Source organism: Malaclemys terrapin, chromosome 11 (assembly GCF_027887155.1).
Source record: "Malaclemys terrapin pileata isolate rMalTer1 chromosome 11, rMalTer1.hap1, whole genome shotgun sequence".
Lineage (NCBI taxonomy): Eukaryota > Metazoa > Chordata > Testudines > Emydidae > Malaclemys > Malaclemys terrapin.
This window is the reverse complement of record NC_071515.1, coordinates 21,714,217-21,729,617: the sequence shown is the minus strand read 5'-3', so window position 1 is coordinate 21,729,617 and position 15,401 is coordinate 21,714,217. Positions and strand designations below refer to the sequence as shown.

Sequence of the window (15,401 nt, the reverse complement as noted above, 5' to 3'; positions counted from 1 at the left end):
GCAAAGTTTGAAATTGGTGGTTTCTTTACACGTCATACCACCTTTCCTCTTCCCCTAACCCTCCAAAATAGCAACACATTTTAGCAGATTTGATAAGTCAAATCAAGAGTTTCCCTTCCGATGGCTACTAGAAAGTCTGCTGATTACTGCTGTCTTCCAACAGTCATAACATAAGTTTGACATGTGAAAAATTAATTCACCACTCATTACAATGTTGCTAAGGTTTCCCAAAGTGGGGCAAATAGGGAAAAAATGTGGATCCTTCTACTTCAATAAAAAGATAACTAACCAGCTAAAATCCATAGCTTGACTCAAGAAGAATCAGACAGAATTCTGAGGGTGAGGGGGGGGGGTCTCTCTCTTCATAGGAAGGGAAGTAGTATACCAGCTGGCCAAATCCCAGAATATTGATCTAGCTGAACATGATACCAATATATCCTAAGGAATTAGAGAAGGGAAATGGGAAATGAGTTTTACTGGGTTCTCACCACTGCATCATCCGTAGCACATGACTAGAGCACTATCTGGCGAGGCTGCTCATATAAAGGCCCTGAACAAACATGATAAAAATTCTACTTTCAGTCCAAAAATCACTTCTGTATTTGGGTTTGATTCCTAAAACTGTGAAAGAAACACTGTGATAACTCCAGAATTGTAGCTATATCTTCAAAATTATGTTAATATTGAGAATCCTTTAGCTTTCATGAGCACATTACAGGATGTCATGCATACAGTACAAATATTAAGAGAAAAAGTATAGACCAGTGATGGTTAGTACCTGTTCAAGTTCTGTACTGATGCTTTTCTCCTGGCTGTCATTTAATGGGTGATCTGACAGATTCTCCAAGTATTCTTTTACTGCTTTTTTATCAGGAAACAAAACATTTCCAGGACTGGAAATACCACTATCTTCCTGTCCATCATTGTTAGAAAGCACACTTGTCACCTCTGATTCTGAAGCAGCTGGCTCATCTTCTCCAAAGGTTTTCTGACAATCCTCACTTTGGCTACCCGTAGCACTTTTCCCCTCAAGAGTCTCCAATGAGGAGCAGGAGACATGGTTTTCTGACTGGGAGTCAGCCAGTGCCACACCTAATGGGCAGCAGTGACTATCTGATATGATTACATGGTCTTCTTTATCTGTCATCGTAATCAGGAGCTGGCTGCAATGGTTGCATCTCTCTGGGATAGGTTTCATGTCCTGTGCAGGGAGACATTGTACAAGAGCCAGGCTGTGGTAGGCTCCACAGGCAACTTGGAGCACAATGCGTCCTGCCAGGTGTTCTACCTTTTGTGGCTTGGTCACTGGGAAAGTAGTCGTTATGAGACCTAGCTGGCAGCCACTTCCCCATGCCCATATTTCTCGGCTTAGTGAAAGTGCTAAGGTATGCTCCTCTCCACATGCCAATTGCAAAATCCTGACTGACAGCAGAGGACTGGTTTCAGAGTCAGAAATACTGATAGGATTTGGTTCTCGCAGATAGGGCTGGTTAGCCACTGCACACTGGCCAGCAGAATTGTTTCCCCACATGTATACCACACCACTCTCGGTCACTGCTCCATTATGGTAGCTTCCAGCTGCCACAGTAGTAACATGCTGTCCAATCAAAGCATTTTCTAAGATGGGGCTCTTAGTGCAAGTTTCCTCCAGCCCAACCCTCCAGGGAAGTTTTCCAAAGCTGTAGACCTCGCCACCTGAAAGACAGCATCATTCTAATGAAGTTAACCATATAAACAACTGTGGAACTCATTTAATTGGATTTTCATTTTTAATTTGATGTGGGCTCAGTGTTAACTGCAGTTGTTGAAAGCAGCTCTCTCAGATACTTTCAGTGAATCAATAACTATTAAGGACGCTGTGCTATTGCTAGCAAGAGGTCCTACTCTTGATACTAATTTTTCTGTTGGTCCATTCTAGTAAATCACTAGCATGGATGCATTATATAGTGGGGATTTGACCTATTATTGCATGCTGCCTTTAAAATGAATTGTAGTACATCCAACTTAAATTTTTATCTATTCAGAGCAACCTGCTAATCTATGGTGGGCTCAAAAGAGAGCTTTTCAGTCAATACCTTCATGAATGAGTGCAATCCACCCTGCCAGTGCTAATCATTCTGATATACTAATGTCAAGATAATTTGCATAAAATTCTCTTAAAATGCATAAAACATATTCCATTTCTTAATATTTACACTTTTCATCTTCAGTAAAAGTTAATTTTGTACCATCATTAATAATGTAGCATCAAACTTGAAATATAACAAAAGAAACTCTAAACTGAGGCTTCCACAGAGACTGTGGGCCTACCATGTGTACTACAAATACAACAATGTTGGTAGAGCAGGTTAAAGCATGGTTCCCTTCTCGCTGTACAAACATTCAGTGTCCCTGAAGCATGCCAAAGTGCTGGACTTTGATGTGTAGCAAAAGTGCATAAAACAGTAAACATTTGTCCTACTATTTATTCTTTAACTATGGAAAAATATACTTATTGTTGGTTTGACCTTTTAAACATAAATAATGTTGATGAAATTCTAGAGAGGCTAAGATTGTGGTAACAGTGCCAACTCATTTGAAATGAATCAGCAAGCAAGAAAAAAAATAGAATCCTATGAGGAGGATTGATTTGGTTAACACTTTTTTGATAGTTATATACCAGTGATCACTACAGTCATATCTGTAAACAGTGCACTTCAAGTGTGCATAGAAGCAAAATTTTTCTAGTTCAGAAATGTTCTATTAGGCAAAGGAGTGACATGGCAGGTCAGATTACAACTGGCTCTAACTGGCACTCCCCTAAACTAGAACATTCTTTACCTGCAGCTCAGTGACAGTCAAAGGTGTGAAATTCTTTTTTTCCTTTGAAAACATCAGAGAAATATCAAAGACATTACTTCCAGTCTAATCTTTGCAACGGTATGCCCATTGATCAGTACAATCAAGTGACAAAATATATCAACACCCAAAGGAATTGTCTTTTGGAAAATATTTTTTGATTCAAAGAGTCAACTGATCAAACCAAATTTCACTGCTGCATCTACTTGCTTGCAATTTTTCAGAATTAAAACAAACAAACAAACAAAAAAAAAAAAAAAACACACCCACAAACCCCACCCCACCCCACAAGTTATCCCATATCAAGAGGACTTTTTGTAATGTTGTATTTTTTAAATCCAATACATTGTTGTAACATGCATTTAGAGGTAACACAGAGGGTGAAATGGCAAGATAATTGGGAGCTATTTTATAAGTAGTGCTTCTCAACGTAGAGCCATTTTTTATTAAAGAGAAAAATTAGCCCAGTGCAATTTAAAAAGACTGATTAAGATAACGTAGAAAAATTGTCTCTTATTCAACCTTTACAATAAAGACATTTTGGCAGTAATACAAATCTAAAACAAACTTTAAAGAAATATTTAAGAAGTTTACACTAGTTTCAATCTAGTGTTAACCGGAATTTTAAGTTGTTCATGATCTGTGACCTAAAACAATACTGTCTAATACCTTCTGTTAGAAGCAACCCATGGTTTATTCCGAGGGCCGCCTGCAGTACTGTCTTTCCACTCCAGCCTGGAAGTCTCTCAGGTGTTACAGAGCAGGAACCAGCCTGCCAAATATGGACCAGGCCTCTCTCTTTGGCTCCTTCTGCCTCTACTGAGCTGTAAAGAAAAGGAAGAATCAAAGAATCAGCTTGTAGTTTTCTGTACACCAGTTTACTTTTCATTTACGTATAGGAAAGAGAGGAAGGATGGTTTAGTGATTAAGGTACTAGCTTTGGACTTGGAACCAAGGTTCAATTCCCTACTCTGCAACAGACTTCCTGTGTGACCTTGAGCAAATCACTTTGTGCCTTGTTTCCTGGCCGTAAAAATAGCACTTACCTACCTATCCTAGATGTTGTGAAGTTAAATGCATTAAAGATTGTCCGATGCTCAATTACTATGGTAATGGGGGCCTACGGTAGAGTATGAAGTGACACCTGACCTCTAACAGTCAAAAGACCCTAAAAACAATTAACCTACTGCTAAGGGGTGATGTGCACACTTTTGAGCATGGTACATCCATTACTGTCGGAAGGTGGCTGCAGAAAATATTCATACATTTTAGAGCAGTCTCAAACTATCTCTAGCTACGAAGAAAGTCTATTTTTGAGAAACTCTGGAATATCCAAGATCAGGTGAGACTAAGTTGTTCAAATGGAATGTTGTCTTAGTTCTTTTTCTATCCGCTGGGTTTCCGTATCAGAAAGCTTATGAGGACGACAGTGACCGACAAGAGCTCTTGTAAAGTTATAAGTATATCATTTGGTCCAACTAGTAGAATCAATATTTAAATTTAAAGATATTATTTATCTAAAGTAAAAACTGTTATTTAAACTAGAATTTGCTGAAAATTAACTAATTGGATTTTTATCCAATTAGGAAAAGTAGTAATTAATGTGACATATTTTGGATATTTTACTAAAATTGTAATATACATTTTCCTAGGGGGCAGAATGATGGGATATAGAGCCTTTCATCAACGTACCATGTTATATTCAGCCAGAAGTGCTAGCGAATGGATACTGAACATATAATAGCCCTCTGTGAAACAAATGTGGTGGGTTTATTGCCCAGTGTGTAAATGCCCACATTACAAAAACCATCACTATAACTGACACTAACCAACCCCTAACCAACCCCTTTGTTGGTAGTCACAGTAAAGAGGCTAAGAGGTAAAAGGATATGAAGACCGAACTCTCCCTTTCACTTAAGATTTCACACCACTAGGGCAGGCTAAAGCACATTGGGAGGGCAGTACACTGAAAGTTTACACAGCCATTGCTGTACATGTTTCTCTGAATAATTAGAGGATTTTAGTCTCTGGGCTTGTCAATCCAGTGCAGTTCATAAGAACGGAAAATCATGCACAATTTTTTTAAAATTAGTAAATTCTACTGTACACAAGAAGTGTTAATGATGCCTGGTGAATTCATATTTTCAACCTTTGAACAGACATTCTGAAGCTTCAATAGCTAACTTAAAAAAAAAGTGACAGTTGCAATAAGTTATGGAGAGTACCAATCATCCCATAATCCTGTAGTATGATTAAGCTACTACATATTTTTCCTTTGGTCTAAAATACTGTATTATTTTTTTAGAATACTGTACAGTAACTCCCCACTTAACATCCTGTTGTTTAACGTTGTTTTGATCTTACGTCCCTGCTCAATTACAGAATATGCTCCATTTAAAGTAGTGCAATGCTTTGCTATAACATCATTTGGCTGCCTGCTTTGTCCACAGCTGGCAGCTCCCCCAACACTCCCATCAGCTCCCCTACAGCCCCTCCCACCACAGCGCCACCCGCCCACTGGCAGACCCCGTAGATCAGCCCCTTCCCCCTCCTGCCCACGGCAATCAGCTGGCTTGCGGCATTCAGGAGGGAGGAGCGAGGACTCGGCGCGCAGGCTCCCCCTCCCTCCCGAACGCCACAAACCAGCTGATTGCCGCGGGCATGAGGCAGGGGAAGGAGGTGGGAGCCTGTGCACCAAGTCCTCGCTCCTCCCCCCGCCCTCCCGAACGTTGCAAGCCAGCTAATTGCTGCGGGCAGCAGGGAGGAGCGAGGATGTGGCGTACCTTCCCCCTCCCTCCCCTGCCTGCGACAATCAGCTGGCTTGCAGTGTTCAGGAGGCAGGGGGGGAGGAGCGAGGACAAGGCGTGCGGAGTGAAGTGGGAGGAGGGGGGGGAAAAGAAGAGGCAGATTAAAGATGCGGGCTTGGGGGAAGGGACGGCATGGGCGGGCCAAGGGTTGAGCCCCCCACCCCGGTGCTTGCAGAGTAGGGAAAGCTGCCGCTGTTGCTGCGCAACATGCTTCTCCTAACCTACAGCACCTTCAGCCGCCTTGCCTGCCTCATTGTCTCCAGTGCCAGTGGGCTATGCCTGTGTGGGGTAAGGCGGGGGCACCTCCCAACTATAGTACTGTACTGTATGGCAAAAAAAATTCCCTGGAACCTAACCCCCCCCCATTTACATTCATTCTTATGGGGAAATTGGATTCGCTTAACATCGTTTCACTTAAAGTCGCATTTTTCAGGAACATAACTACAACGTTAAATGAGGAGTTACTGTACTGACAAAACATTTGGACTAGAGCTATGCAAATTGATTCCTTGATTTGCTGGCCAAACTGGAAAATAAACAGAACAAATTGTTTCACGACGGCACAAAATGAAAAATTTTCAGCAAACAAAAACAAACAAACAAAAAAAAAAACTTGGTTTCAGGTTGAATGAAATGTTTCATTTAATGCAAAATAAAACTATTTTTAATAAAACTAAAAATCAAAGGAAAGTCATTTAAAATCTACTTTTTAAAAAAAGTGATACAAACCATTTTTTCCAGATTTTTTTCTTTTTAACCAAAATAATCTGCTGAATTAAACACACATCCTTAAAATGTTTTAGTTGACTCTTACATGCATTTTTTGGCCCCCCAAAAAAACTGCCCAAACATTTTTGCCCAACTTTAATTTAGACCTTAGAAATTAAATTTAAAGGCAGTTATTAGCTTAAATGGTTTTATGGCATCTGCATGATCTCAGCAGATTTTTACCTTCTCTCTTGTTGGTCCATCAGTCAGTGGAAGCACTCCATCACCAAATCATTCCCCTTTGCAGTGAAACTGTAAGATGAATAGGCTATAGAACTGCACATCACACGTAAACACTGTAAAAAGACATTGTGTATTCAAAGCTTTATCTCCTATCTTAGATGTCCAATAAATGAACATCCACACAGTATGAGAATGCTTAAAAGTATTTAGACTATTTCATACTGAGATGGCAAACAAAAGTCAGACATATTCTGCCCACTCATGCTACAATGGGGCCATAAACAGATAGGCTTTGTTCAATTTCTAAGACAGAAAAGAATCAACCTATATGCAGGCTGTTTGAGCTTTCCCAACCAGCAACATTCTTATTACAAACTGCTAAAAGGTAGTATTTAGGATTCAGAAATCTCTGGAAAGCGTTGTGTTGCTTTTGCAATGACACTTCTCGTTCTTGGACAAAAAGGTAATTTATACCAACATCGCTATAATACTCAAAAGATGTCATTCAAAAATGTAACAGCAAGACAGCAACTTTTTCCACTGATGTCTGGTAGTTTAACAATAGACTTCTATACTCAAACTTAACAATACAGCAATAAAGCATTACTGCAATCAGCTCATACAATTAGGAGGGTTGAATCCATAAACTTATTCCTGAATCATAAAATACATACTACCACTAACGTGCACAGTTATCAGGCCTTGAGCTATAGTAAGAATTTAATAATGCAGGAATTAAATTACAGATTTACTGGGCCAGCTTATAAAGGAGTGTGCATACAGTGTAGTCAAATTCACAGAGAAACGGAAGAGTTTAAAATTGACACGGTCAGTTTTCTCCAACCTTTTTGTCCTTTTTCAAACCCTGGTCTTCCTTCCCTCCCACCCAGCATCTTACCACCTCTCCTCCCCCTCCTCCCACCCCAGAACAATTTCCCATTTCTACTATAAAAAAAAAAATCTTAGATGGGAGCCCTTAAACACGCTTCCAATGCTGCAGGTTGCAATTCAGGTAGAAGGAGGCCATACAATTTGATTTCAAATCCACTGGAAATGAAAAACAAATTTAAAGAATTTTATACCTTTCTGTTCTGCATTAAATTTTATAGCATTTGTCAAAGACAGAATACCTAGACCATCATTTACTCTACTGTAAAATCTTCCTAAAGCAGAGGCTAAGTCAAAGATGCAATTACATATTATATTTATTGAAGAAACCAGGCCCCGTGAGGATTCTTATATACAGCCTCATGAATGAAAAGAAGCCACAGCACCTCTTTCAAATAATTTTAATTTTGTTTATAAGAAACAAAGTTACTAATGACTTTTCACACAGTTATCAACATCCAGAAATTCAAAAAACTTTGATTCTTATTGGCCAAATGCCTTGCTAAACAGTGAACTAAAAATAATCCTTGATAAAATGACAGCAGTGCATGTGGGTGATATCTTATCGATTCAAATCAATTTGGTTTTATGTACAGGAGATCTTCAGAAGGTTTTGCAATATTATGACAAGACAACAGTGTTTTTTATGACAGGGTCTTTTATGCATCAAAGGGAACAGAGAAAAGATTCAGAACCAGGAGAAGTTGTAAGCCTTTTACTGTAGAAAGATTAGGACTAAAACTCTGCCAGTCACATTCATGAAGTTTAGTTATGTGTAGATAACCTCTTGTACTAGGACAGATGCATCTAGAATTCTACAAATTTAACAAAATATTAGATAACTGAGAAATATTATAGATTGAGTTGGGGAAAAAATGGTTTTGGGGAACCAGAACACAAAATCAAATTACCCCAAATAGTTACATATTTGGGAGAAGGGGGGCAGGGAGGGTTACATTTCAGGTACATAAAGTTGAGAGGTGATAATGGCTGTGGCATAAAAAAATTCAGTTGTCTAAATACAGTACATTGCACTGTTGTTGTAGCCATGTTGGTCCAAGAACATGAGAGGAGACAAAAAGTAGGTGAAGAAATATCTTATATTGGATCAAGACTGTTGAAGATAACCAGCATGTCAACCTGAAGAAGAGCTCTGTGAAGCTCAAATGCTTGTCCCTTCCACCAACAGAACTTGGTCCAATAAAAGATATTACCTCACCTACCTTGTCTCTTTCAGAGATGTTACACTGACACATATTTTTTGCCACATGCAGTCATTCTAATAAAAACCAAGTCCAAGTGATGACATTTTTCAGAGATAAATAAAAGCCACCAAATAAAAAAGCTCAACTTATTTGAATATGGCGCAATCTTAAAATCAGAGATAAAATAAATTAAATACCCTTGATTAAATATTGTGGCCCACTCTGTAAGAAATAGGACACTTAAGCCATATTTCCTACAACACAGTTACTAACTGCCTCAGTTACATTTACAGTTACCACCTGTGGCAAAAAGTCATTTTAAAATAATCTTTGATTAAAATCTCAGTCATGATATGCAATACCTGAGAATAAGCAATAAACCATAGCTTAATTTTTTTAAATGAGTCACAAAATGTTTTTGGAACCTCTAACCATGTGAAATATTCTTATCCAGAATAATAATACATCATAGTGAAGAAACTCAAGAAAAACACAAATTCTTTGAGTCTGATGACACTTTCTAACCCTAAGATTCATACACACTTAAATTAACCAGTGCCCCCACCACTGTGGGCAACCCAGGCTTCAGAGATAGATATCTGATTGAAATGTGATTCCAATGAAGGAAGACTTACACAGATAATGTTAAACACCCAATGATTAGATTATAGTCATGAGCAGAAACTAAGCTTATTCAAGATCATGCACATACATGTTTTGTAACCTCAGAGGCTACAAAGTTTTAGTTTTGTTTTTAGTACCTTAACAAAAACAACTGAGCAGCGGACTAAGTTTTAGATATCTGGCAAGATCTCTTCTAGCACTCATCTGAAGAATGGCACAATACAGCTGATATAGTTATTAAGTATGAAAAAATTACAACATGATTAAGACTAGGCAAAATAGAAAAGAAGTGGTGTTTTAATTTTTATAAACACACTCCTTATACTAAAATTAAAGTTACTAGGTATACTGATTAGAAAGTATAGTAGTATTTAAATTACACATTAACCATTTAACGTAAGTTATCTTTATACGCTACCTTGCCATTTATTAGAGAGACAAGGTGGATGAGGTAATAACTTTTTATCATACCAACTTCTTTTGGTGAAAGAGCCAAGCTCCTGAAGAAGAGCTCTGTGTAAGCTAAAAAACTTGTCTTTCACCAACAGAAATTGGTCCAATAACAGATATTACCGCACCGACCTTGTCTCCTGGGAACAACACAGCTACAACCACATGGCAAACTATTTGTCATTTCTAAGGCACTTAAAACCTTTAAATTCTATGTAAGGATTAATTAAAGCTTCTATCACTCCTATGAGGTAGTTAATTATTATTTACATCGTACAGATAGGTAATTGAAGGACAAAATTTAAATAACCTGCCCAAGCCACATAGTGAGTAGCTCGGATTAGAGCTCAGGAATTCCCAATTTCTAATTATACTCTCTGACCACTGGACATGCTACCTTAAAAAAAAACAAAACAAAACAAAAACAAACACCATTTACTTCCTTTACTGATCTCCATACATTCTTAAATTCAGCTTTACGGTATATTTGTAAAATTTTGTAATAGAATACATGAATGTTTAAAAAATGTTACTTATCTCCATGGCTTTAATGCTATTCCAAACCTAGGCCTCTCTTGAACAGAAACTACAAATAATGCTAATTAGAGCCTAATTATGGGATGGTTTTGTTTTGTGGACAAATGGTGACTATCAAGAGATGGAACTCATGCATTCCATTGGATTTTAACCCAAATGCTCCAAGAAGTGAAACATCAGTGCACTATCCTATAACCTAGTAAGAATTATTTCAAACGCAAGGGGAAAAAAAACTACAGTACAATATAAAGTATGCCGATTACAGAACTGTGTTTCTTATTGACCATTCAGTAATAAAATCATACATATTTGATGCCACAATACATTTCCCATTACACTCAAAACTTAACCAAAACAAAGGACCTCATTTTCGTAGGCACTGTAACTCCTATAAGCTTTATAACATGACCATCCCCCCTTTGATTTACTTACCATTTCTATTTAATAACTAGACCACACATTTCAGTGACTATACAAAACACAACTAACCAAATAGTCACAAAGAAAGTTTTAATTAAAGGTGTTGCAGCATATGCTTCAAATTTATATTAACAAAAACATAAATTTGCAATATTTCTGTCAAACCGATGAAGCGGCAGCAGGGGCTCTGGAGGAAGTTACATCCAACCCTCCTCAGTCAGACAAAAGTTGGCCCTGTTGATGTTCGGAAAATTTTCTGTAACTGTCACATTGTTGCTAACAGTGGTTCAGGTCCACCGGTATTAGCAATGCAGATAGCCCCCATGTATGTGGGCCACTAGTTGCCAACAGTTTTTAACACTGTGCCAATTACGTCTGCCCTAGCCAGGTTAAATGACATAATATTAAAAATGAAGCAGGGCTGCAGCAGGTGGTACATCTATGTTAGGGCTCCCAATGTTGCTAACACCAGTGCAGGTGAACCTGTAATAGCAATTGCAGACAGCGCTGACATATGGCCTTTGGAAATGTGATCCTAGGAGACCTAGTGTAGAAAGTTAAGTATAGTGGGGAAAAAGAGAGAGACCAGCTAAAATAAAGAATTAAACAAACAAACAAACAAACCACACACAACATCCAGACACAGAAGAGGGAAGAGAAAAAACAGAAGATGTGAATAGCTTAATATTAGGAGGAATCTGGTAGCTGAAAAAGCAATAATACAGCCCCAACACAAGGGAAAAGAGTTTACTGGACAAGTAAACAAACCTCCAATAAAATATTCAGGCTACAATTGCTAGTCCCCTCGGTTTGAGGGCATGTGAGTGAGAGTCACTGATGAACAAAAAAAGAAGTTAGATCTGTGCACCCTTACAGCTGTTTGATTTTTTTTAAATTAAGATATTTGATCTGTGCACGTATTTCATCTGACCATTTATGCCATATAATTGGTCACAAGAAACACATCCACACAATACTATTAACAATAGTGCATGCTCCTCCATAAGCACACTTCAGCCTGGCCCTGGAAGAGCCACTTTTAATAAATACTCCTACTAAGCAATCCATGGTCTCTTCTGAAATTATCAACACGTTTGTCAAATGAGCACCAGTCAAGTTGGATTTCCCCTCCCCCCCTTCATGTGGACACTAATCCTCTGGGGGCTGGAGTGACATTATCATCTGGCGGCTGTTCAGTAAACTTTCACTAACTACTGAGGGGGCTGAATTCAACACGCCAACCCACAGAGGTTGGACTGGTCCATGGACCTATTGCTCCCCCATGAGCTAGCCGCGGATAGCCCAGCGCTCTGGCCCGTCCAGCTCTAACTGCGTGAGGGGGCTGCCACAACTCCCGCCTCAGAGACCGCTCCGCCGCCTGGTGCATCCCACTGCCCGGCGGGCCCCTGGCCCCACCCCCGTTCTTCCGAGTATCTCACGGCCCTACCTAGCCCCGCACCGAGAGCCCCTTTGGCAGGATACCCACACCCACACCCCGACCGCTGCTCTCCTCGGAAAGGATGCCGGGGCCTGAGGCGGGGTGGCCGGGGACCAGCACCTGGCACTCCCAGAGACCCGGTCGGCGACGGGCGAGCAGCGGCGGGGGGACGTGCCAAGGCCACAGAGGGAGCTCGGAGGGAGGCGGACGGCGAAGGATGGGGGCCTCGCGCGCCCTGGGGAAGGGATGAGGCGGTTGGGTAATTAGAGCGCCTCTGCCCCACCCCCACCCCGTCACGTGACTCAAGTTTCACTCCCCGCCGGGCTCCAGCCCTTCGCACCCCCTCACTGAAGCCGGCGCTCGCGCTACCTCAGGCGGCCGGGAACCACTTCGCCTGGCGCCGCTCTCGCCTTAACAGCCGGATCGCCGCGGGCTTCTGGGGCTCAGAGATCAGCTGATTCACATGGGGGCAAAGGGGCGGGGCCTAACACCAGTTCCCTCCGAGTCAGGGCGGGTTGGTAAAGAGGTCGAACCGAGGGGCGGGGACTGGACTGAGCACACAGACGGGCGCTCGTCTGGGACAAACTAGTGTGAGGGGCGTTAGAGAACCGTCCGGGGTGTGAGCCCAGGGGAGGGAGAGTTAGCACAAGGCGGACCGCGTGGGAATGGTTTGCCTCCCCTCCCTCAGTGTGCAATGAGGGGGTGGAGAGCCGGTGGTGCTAGGAGCATCCCTCTCGAGGGGAACGGGCACATCACTAGCCTTAGACTGGTCCCATAGGGCCCGGGGTACATGCATCTTTCCCTGCACCCCAAACACCGTCAGCGCCCACCAGCACAGGGTGGGCCTCAGCCACACTGCCCCATAGCACTCCATCTCATCCTCCTGCCTCCCAGCCCTTGGCCTGCATAGGTAGTGTCCCCCACATTGCCTGCCTCAACCAATCAAGCGTTCAAAAATCATGTCAAACCCCTCAAAACCATGAGATGGGCTTAGAGATCAGGGTTCTTTTTATTTGCCTTCTGATGTTTGAGTCTCTGACGTACACTTGGGTCACGTTTCAAGCTTTTCTCTGTCACCACAATGGTTAGAAATGTTAGAAAAAATAAAAACAGAATCTTGCATATTCACATGACTCCAGGAACTGGTGCTTCGGAAAAACAATCAGATATTGTGACGCAATAAAATTGTGGGAGTTGGTAATACTGCATAGGGTTACCATACGTCCTCTTTTTCCCGGACATGTCCAGCTTTTCGGCAGTCAAACCCCCGTCCGTGGGGAATTGCCAAAAAGCCGAACATGTCCGGGAAAATGGCGGCTCTGCTCCTCCCCCACTCTTCGGCTCTGTTTAAGAGCCGGGCTGCCCGAACGCTACCGGCTTTGGGCAGCCCTGTGCCTCCAGACCCTGCACCGCCGGAGCCCGGGAGGGGAAGTGCCCGGCTGGGGGCGCAGGGTCTGGAGGCACGGGGGCTGCCCGAATCCGGTAGCGCTCGGGCAGCCAGTCTCTTAAACAGAGCCGAAGAGTCAGGGAGGAGCAGAGCCGCTGCGGCTGGAGGCTCTGCTCCTCTTCAGCTCTGTGTAACTGACACAGTGTCAGTTACACAGAGCCAAAGAGGAGCAGAGCCTCCAGCCCCAGGGGTTCTGCTCCTCTCTGTGTAACTGACACACAGTGTCAGTTACACAGAGCTGCCGCGGCTGGAGGCTCTGCTTAGGGTTACCATTCGTCCGGATTTACCCGGACATGTCCTCCTTTTTGTGCTAAAAATAGCGTCCGGGGGGAATTTGTAAAGCACTCACAATGTCCGGGATTTCCCCCTCCCCCGGCACAGCAGAGCGAGCGGCTGGGAGGGCTGCAGGAAAGTCCCGGGCTGGACTCCGGAGCAGCTGGAGAGGAGCTCCGCCCTGCATTCTGAGCAAGTGTCTCAGCACAAAGTGCAGCCCTCCCCTTTTGCAACTGGGAGCGGTTTCTGCCATGCAGGGTAGCAAAACGGGAGCGAGAGCACTTTGTGCTGATACAAGGGCAGCTCTCCCCTGCAACCCGGTCCGGACCAGGGACCGGGTTTTGTTGTGCAGGGCCAGGGACCGGGTTTTGTTGTGCTGGGGAGCTCAGCCACGTGTCCGGCTCGCACAGAGCCCAACACCCTGTTCTGAGCAGCAGGGTAAGGGGGGGCAGGAGAAGGGGCAGGGAGGTTCTGGAGGGGGCAGTCAAGAAACGGGGGGGGCTTTTTGGGGGGAGTGGAGAAAGTTTTGGGCAGTCAGGGTACAGGTAGGGGGTAGGGTCCTGGTGGGCAGTTGGGGGGGGGGTCTTAGGAGGGGGCAGTTAGGGGACAAGGAACAGGGAGTCTTAGGTAGGGGGTGGGGTTCTGGAGGGCAGTTAGGAGCAGGGGTCCCAGGAGGGGGCAGTCAGGGGACAAGGAGCGGGGGGGGTAGGGGGCTGGGAGTTCTGGGGGGGAGCTGTCAGGGGGCAGGGGTGGGGAGAGGGATCGGAGCAGTCAGGGGACAGGGAGCAGAGGGGTTTAGATGGGTTGGGAGTTCTGGGGGGGGCTGTCAGGGGGCAGGAGTGCGGAGAGGGATCGGAGCAGTCAGGGGACAGGGAGCAGAGGGGTTTAGATGGGTTGGGAGTTCTGGGGGGGGCTGTCAGGGGGTGGGGAGTGGTTGGATGGGGCGTGGGAGTCCCAGGGGTCTGTCTGGGGGTGGGGGTGTGGATAAAGGTTGGGGCAGTCAGGGGACAAGAGGCAGGGAGGCTTAGATAGTCCTGGGGGGCAGTTAGGGGCAGGGGTCCCAGGAGGGGGTAGTCAGGGGACAAGGAACGGGGGGAGGGTTGGGAGGTCAGGGGGGGCGGGAAGTGGGAGGGGCAGGGGCGGGGCTAGGGCGGGGCTCCTCCCGTCCTCTTTTTTGCTCGCTGAAATATGGTAACCCTAACTAAAGCCAGAATTGCTGGTAAGGAATAGCAGACACACAGTGGATCATTTCTGATCCCATCCAGTAGAGGGCAGTGTTGCACATACACACTTCCAATTCATTACCATATAAACCATGAGAAGGTATAGGAAAAGTAAAACTTAATATTGGGTATGTTACATCATATAATAAATGCTAAGAAGCAAAGTCATGACCATTTTTTTCATATTATTATGATTATTGAAACTTATATCTCTCACCCACCTTATTTCTAAGATTTGCAGTGTGTCAAAGGAGAAACAAGAAGTTATATTTTCAGTATTACCAACTCTTACAATTTTAT

At 43.2% G+C, this 15,401-nt stretch overlaps 1 protein-coding gene across 6 annotated transcripts in view; it reads right to left on the bottom strand.

The window, feature by feature from the left end:
• The window catches only part of ALS2 (alsin Rho guanine nucleotide exchange factor ALS2), a 60,793-nt gene extending 48,151 nt beyond the window's left edge, over positions 1-12,642 (bottom strand). Inside the window, exons 1-4 of one of the 6 annotated variants that reach the window (XM_054043564.1) lie at positions 12,528-12,642; positions 6,597-6,709; positions 3,508-3,662; positions 779-1,695 (exon numbers count right to left, since the gene is read on the bottom strand). In XM_054043564.1, the coding sequence (XP_053899539.1) occupies positions 779-1,695; positions 3,508-3,662; positions 6,597-6,616 (1,092 nt within the window). In that variant the 5' untranslated portion in view covers positions 6,617-6,709; positions 12,528-12,642. The other 5 variants (XM_054043568.1, XM_054043570.1, XM_054043565.1 and 2 more) reach the window with 5 other exon arrangements.
• Positions 12,643-15,401: the final 2,759 nt, after the last annotated feature.